Source organism: Myotis davidii, unplaced genomic scaffold (assembly GCF_000327345.1).
Source record: "Myotis davidii unplaced genomic scaffold, ASM32734v1 scaffold925, whole genome shotgun sequence".
In the NCBI taxonomy this organism is placed as follows: domain Eukaryota; kingdom Metazoa; phylum Chordata; class Mammalia; order Chiroptera; family Vespertilionidae; genus Myotis; species Myotis davidii.
Window position 1 is genome coordinate 25,830 of NW_006296531.1, and position 6,680 is coordinate 32,509.

At 40.3% G+C, this 6,680-nt stretch overlaps 1 protein-coding gene across 5 annotated transcripts in view; it reads left to right on the plus strand.

Moving 5' to 3' along the window:
- DERL2 (derlin 2) overlaps positions 1 to 6,266 on the plus strand; it is an 18,978-nt gene extending 12,712 nt beyond the window's left edge. For 2 of the 5 annotated variants that reach the window (XM_015569227.1, XM_015569225.1), the window contains one exon: positions 1,682 to 2,617. Coding sequence is in view for 2 of the 5 variants with exons in the window: in XM_015569225.1 (XP_015424711.1) it covers positions 1,682 to 1,715 (34 nt within the window). In the remaining 3 variants the exon portion in view is untranslated. Of the gene's footprint in view, positions 1 to 597; positions 1,105 to 1,681; positions 2,618 to 6,036 lie in introns of those variants that run through there. The other 3 variants (XR_001515220.1, XM_015569226.1, XM_006771880.1) reach the window with 3 other exon arrangements.
- Positions 6,267 to 6,680: the final 414 nt, after the last annotated feature.

Consider the following 6,680-nt stretch of genomic DNA (forward strand, 5'->3'; position numbering starts at 1 on the left):
AAAATAATAATAATAATTCTCTCTTATCTTTGACTTTTTAATCCCTCTTCTTCTCCCTTCCTCTCTGAAATCAGTAAAAATATTAACACACACACACGCACACACACACACACGCACACACACACACAACTCTGCTGAGCGTGGTGGAGGATCTAGAACATCAATGGAAAAATATCCTCGAGTGAGCATTAACAAAAACACAATTTTTTTTTTCTTTTAGTAAAGGAGGCCCTGGCCAATATGGCTCAGTTGGTTGAGCATCATTCCCTGCATAGAAAGATTGCTGGTTTTATTCCCGGTCAGGGTACATATCCAAGTTGCAGGTTCAGTCCTGGTCAGGGTGCATATAGGAGGCAACCAATGGTATTTCTCTCTCTGTCTCCCTTCCTCTTTTTCTCTTAAAATCAGTAAAGGAGGTAAAAGCTAACATAAATATGAAATAATTGTAAATACCTTTGAAAATATATAACTTTTTCATTAGTAGGCAGATGTAATGCTAGTCCATTGGTTGAAAACTCATGGGATCTTTTCGACCTTGCAACATTTAGGACCTGAGATGATTCTGGGACTAAATAATATCGGTTTCCTGTTTTTTAGGAAAGCTATTTTTGATACACCAGATGAGGATCCAAATTACAATCCACTACCTGAGGAGCGGCCAGGAGGCTTCGCCTGGGGTGAGGGCCAGCGCCTCGGCGGGTAAAGCAGCAGTGCCAATAACGAGACCCAGCCGGGAAGGACTCACGACATACCCATTGGGATTCTGTTATCCTTTGTGTTGCAGAAGTGTGGACACTTTTGACAGCTTGACAGATTTTAACTCCAGAAGCACTTTATGAAATGGTACACTGATGAATCCAGAAGACATTTCCAGCAGTTTGCCGGTGGTTCCTCACTGCACTGGTACTGAAAGTGTAATCTCTCGGAGCCAAAAACTGGAGAAACATACTCTGCCACCTCTCTCGAACAAGTACATGCGTGCCGAGTTCTGTGGTGAAAGGCAGAGCTCTGTCCTCCTCCTCCTCTTTGATAGACGAGGCCGTGGTGTAAATGGAAGTTTCAGAGAGGACAAAATAAAACGCAGTTCCATCTCTCTCTCACTAATTAAAGCTTTTGTGTGTGATCTTTTACATGATGAGATTGTGTTCCAGCTCTCCTGCACAGGTCTGAGCTCGGAGCATTTTACATGCCCACTCTTCGTGTGTCTCCACAGCTGTCAACTGGATTTCATTTCAAGATTGGAAATATGCGGCTGATAATATGCGACTGTAGATACATCTTACTCATTCAGAACGGCAGCTCCAGTAGGAACATTTGTTTATGTTGTGCAGACAGTTTGTTCTCATCGGGGTTTTACAAAACGTCAAGTTGTCAGATGGTGTGGGTTAGGGTGGTTCCCCCTTTTTTTTTCAATCCTCACCTGAGGATATTTTCATTGATTAGAGAGAAAGGGGAACATCGATGGGAGAGAGAAACATGGATCAGTTGCCTCCAGTATACACAGCAACGGGGATTGAACCCTCAACCCTTCAATGCATAGGATGATACTCTAACCAACTGAGCCACACTGGCCAGGGTAGTCGGGTGGTTCTTATAACAGCTGGAATTCAGATACCAGACAGTTCAATTATAGGTAGAAAGTTCATGTGGCATCTTACTTGTTCTGCATTTCTCCATTAAGAAATCCAGGGGAAGACACATCGCCACCTTTGTAAAGCCTCAGAAGGATCTTTAGACCGGACATCAAGTTACAATGTTGACTTTGGAGCCAGATGAACAAGGTACCAGTTAGACAGGGATATATTTCTCCTGGGCCTTTGGCTGATTAACATTTGCCGTTTGCTTCATGAAAAGCTAAGAAGCTTTTCAGAGCCAAGTACCTGGTTTATCTTCCAAACCAAGTAGAAATTGGGTTCCGCAGAAATAGGAACTTCATGCGTAGGGTTCAATAAATACCCAAAATATTCGCTTCCCTGGGTCTCAGCAGGTTTGCATCACATGCCCAAATAATTCAGAGGACTAAAATGGCATCCCAAGAAAAGATTATTTCAAAATAGTTTTAATGAACACCACATAGGCACAGGACTTCTTCCTAAGTAGTTGCAGACTGGTTAAGTAAGTGGTAGCTTTCTAGAGTGAGATTTCCCTCAAAGATGATGCTTTAGATTAAACAAACATTCTAAATGGGAATTTTCAGATTTTGAAGTGAATAGTATTTTAATGTCTAAATGGAATGTGCATAAGAAATGGAATTTAAGTGTTTTAATGCTGCTAGTTGGTAACTTTGAATATGATTATTGTGATTTTATAGAATATAGGTTAACGGGACTGTTTTTTTTCCAAAGTGGCTTAAAAAAATATTTAAATGCCAATCTTGGATTGCAGAATCTTTATGGGATTCTTAACTTGTTATGTCTTTGTTCAAGAAAGCTTGAATTTAATTAGAAGGTTTTTTAAAATTGTTTATTTTTTTAAATGAGTTTCTCTAGTTTTATTTGTTCTCTCTTAGTTAACTTTCAGTTATTCAATTTATGGAATTCTTGTGGTAAAATTTTAATCCTAAAATCTATTCACTGAGTTCATTTAAGTAGGGAATGTGTACATACTAATGACTGGGTAAGACTGGAAACCAATTTTGAATTGATGACCTACACACAGTCATTTATGGGATTTTGATTTCTCTGTGGTATGGAAATTCCTAGTGGCAGAATTCCACTGTGGCAGTAGTCACTTCAGTCACTGTCCTCTTACCAGGTTGACCATTCCCACTACCACCATCCCTAGCCCTGTGTTGTAAACAGGTTACCTGTTATCTGAACATAAGGAAAAGTCCTCACCTCTTCTCCAACTTACCTCTCAGTCTCGATTCTTCCAGAACACCCTTCTTTTTCATAATGCAAATCAACTGAAAAATGAGATTCAGTGTATGGAATTTTGTGACCATTTACCTAACATAGTTTAAGGGATTCTTGAATTCTGCCATTAATACTGATAAGCACACCTGACTAAGGCATAGTTTTTTTGTTGTAGAAATACAATATATGTTCGTGGTGGGTTTTTTTTAAAATGGGCATACAAATTGCACCTCCCTAGGAGATAACATTTTATATACATTTTGGTGTGGGGTTTGTTTTTTTTTTTTACTATGGATTTACATTTCCCTCTTCCACTTATTCTTTTTCTATGTCGCTCTTATATGTCCTAATATCTTTCATACCTCTCGTGTAGTCTTTCTAAGCAGAGAGCGCCCAAGTGTTGGATTTTGGTAATGAAGCTCTCACTCTGCCTCTGTTTTTCATAATGCAAATCAACTGAAAAATGAGATTCAGTGTATGGAATTTTGTGACCATTTACCTAACATAATTTAAGGGATTCTTGAATTCTGCCATTAATACTGATAAGCACACCTGACTAAGGCATAGTTTTTTTGTTGTAGAAATACAATGTATGTTCGCGGTGGGTTTTTTTTTTTAAATGGGCATACAAATTGCATCTCCCTAGGAGATAACATTTTGTATACATTTTGGTGTGGGGTTTGTTTTTTTTTACTATGGATTTACATTTCCCTCTTCCACTTATTCTTTTTCTATGTCGCTCTTATATGTCCTAATATCTTTCATACCTCTCGTGTAGTCTTTCTAAGCAGAGAGCGCCCAAGTGTTGGATTTTGGTAATGAAGCTCTCACTCTGCCTCTGGGGTCTATGGGAATTTGGAAATATTGGAGCTATTGGCATGTTGCATAAAGGGCTTCCTAGAGTTGTCATCTATCTATCCTTGATAGCCTGCATTTTACGTTGATGCTGTGTTTTCCTTTGACAGATGAGTGCCATCTGTACTCTAGTCACAAAATGCCATTATTTCCAGTGTCCTGTAGGATGTCCCCTAAGCTATTTGCTTATTATGTGAATTTGCATGAAAGCTGGTGAACTTTTTATGATCAAGTCATTTCTCTGCTCATAAATCCACAGTGACTTCTTAGCCCCCATATCAAATGCATACCTTTTGCCTTTTTCTGAACCTTACTCCTACTTCTAACAGGAGCCTCAGTTTAGTCTCGTCAGTCCTTCAAAGCCTGACCCCTTTCCGACTCCTCAAGAAATTTTGTCTTTCTTCTTTGAATCCCTGTAAGCTTCAAGTCTACGATATACTCTTACACAAAATTATATATTGTTTTGTACTGTTTCTAGCTGGTACATGTATATTAGTTTTGCCTCCCTCATGAGAATGTAAGCTCCTTAAGGGCAGGGACCATGTCTTAAATTTTTGTATCCACCACAGTGCCTGGCATAGTGCTCGGCACATGGGTGCTGAATAAATACTTTGTTTATTGATCAGCAAACTATTATCTGGTATTTTTAATTAAAGAGAGATTAATGGCCCAGCCAGTGTGGCTCAGTGGTTGAACATCAACCTATGAATCAGGAGGTCACGGTTCGATTCCTGGTCAGGGCATATGCCCAGGTTGAGGGCTTGATTCCCAGTGTGGGGCATGCAGGAAGCAGCTGATCAATGCTTCTCTCCCTCGTCCTTTCTCTCTCTAAAATAAAAACATTTTACTTTTATTTTTAAATCCCCACCCAAGAGTATTTTCCCATTGATTTTTAGAGAGAGTGGAAGGGAGGGGAAGAGACAAATAGAAACGTTGATGTGAAAGAGACCCATCTATTGGTTGCCTCCTGCATAGCCTGATCAGGGACAGGGATTGAGTCTGCAACCAATGTATGTGCCCTTTACCCAGATTGAACCCAAACCCTTCAGTCCACGGGCCAACACTCTAACCACTGAGAAACTGGGTAGGGCAATAAAAACATTTTTAAAAATAAAAAGGACAGATTTCACATGAAAACGTTCATTTTTTTACTTTCCTTGAAAAGAATGGGAAGGTCTGGCAATACCCAGCCTGCATGGCAGCTATTGCCCAGAGATCACTAGTGGCTGCTTCTAGAGTCAGGGAATGTTCTCTATGAGGAGATTATTTTACTCATGCATATTACCTATCTGGACTCATAATCATGTGGAGCACATGCCTCCTTCATTAGCTTACTCAGGAAAGCACACTGGGAAAAAAGACCGAGGTCTTTTACATACTCCAGGTCCATAAATTGAGTTAACATTCAGTTATTGCTATGGTTTGAATATTTGTGCCCCCACCCCAAATTCATAGGTTGAAATCCTAATCCCTGATGTGATGGCATTAAGAGGTGGGGGCCTTTGGGAGGTACTTAAATCATGAGGTAGATTCCTCATTAATGGGGTTAATGCCTTATATAAAAGCTCCAGAGATCCCTACCCTCTTCCTTCACCTGAGGGTACAAGAAAGGAGCAGCAATGAAACAGGGAGAGGGCCCTCAACCAAAGGCAACCATGCTGACACCTTGATCTTGGAATCCAACCTCCAGAACTGAGCAATAATTTTCTGTTGTTTGTAAGCTACCTAGTCTGTGGTATTTTGTTATAGCAGTACTATTTGGTATTTTATTTTCCTTTTTAGTTTTGGGTTGTCTTTCTAAATTTTTAAGGGCAAGAAGTGAAATTTTGTCAATTCTTAAACACATATTTGCTATTAGTTCAACATGTACTTTTTCAGTAACCCCTGATCACTATACTGTCAGCAACTAAAGGAAAATTGCCTCAGATCTAGAGGAAGGGGAAAGGAGAATTTTTAACAGGTTTACAAATATAAGTGTCATGGAGATGAACTTCAGAGGATGCCTCAAATCCTTCATGTGGGTTGAAGCTAATGATAAATTCTTTTTATATAATTTCCTGTATGCAGAGCAAATGAGCTGCTTGCCAGTCTTTCTGTGTGAATTAGAAAATCGTCTAAGAGCTTTGAACTTAGGAAGGGACGGGCAAACTAGTTTTAACCTACTTTCCCTTGCTGCAGTTCTGAATCTTCATTGATTGGTGTTTGTGTGATGGGTGTTGGTGTCACTGTAGAGAACTTCAAAGCCTGGCAGGAATAGTTGGAGGAAAGGAGGGGGAAATACAATTTTAGTCCCATTAAAATCCATCTTTCCCTGCTTGTATTACAGGAACATGCCACTCCATTTGGGATAGTCATTTTCTGAGAATATAGAATTATTAGAAAATATATAATGCTTTCCTTTTCTGCAACGCAAGATGATCACGAGTATCCTTTTCAACATTCTCATTTTTTTTATTTACCTGTGAATGACTTTAATTTTGGAGACTCCGTTTCTTGTCTGTAAATTGGGGATTAATAGTATTAAATTGCTTAGAGGATTAAATAATTGCAAATGTTTGTGTTCCTCATTGATTTTTAAAAATTAAGCACTTTCCTTGAAAAGCGAGTACTATGGTGAAAGGAGAAGGGGAAACGCGTGTTTACTAGAATTAGTATTACCAGCACAATAAAACTGGAAGACCGCTTTATTAACCAAGGAAGGTGAAGGTCCCAAGGAACCGTACACCCCTTCCTTCGCTGTGGTCGCTCCGGACCCTTTTCTTGTACCGCGGATGTTGCTCTCCTCGCCCTCAGGAAGTGAAAGCCTTCCCAAGCTCCCAGTGCATGCTGGGAGTTGTAGTCCTTTCCCTGCGACAGGAGGCCGTGAGGTCTCCCTTGGTCGCCGGGAGTGGCTAGCACGTGGCTGGAAGGGGCGGCGCGTGCTGGCACCCGGCTCCCGGGAGCTGCGAGCTGCCCGCCCTCGCTCCCCCA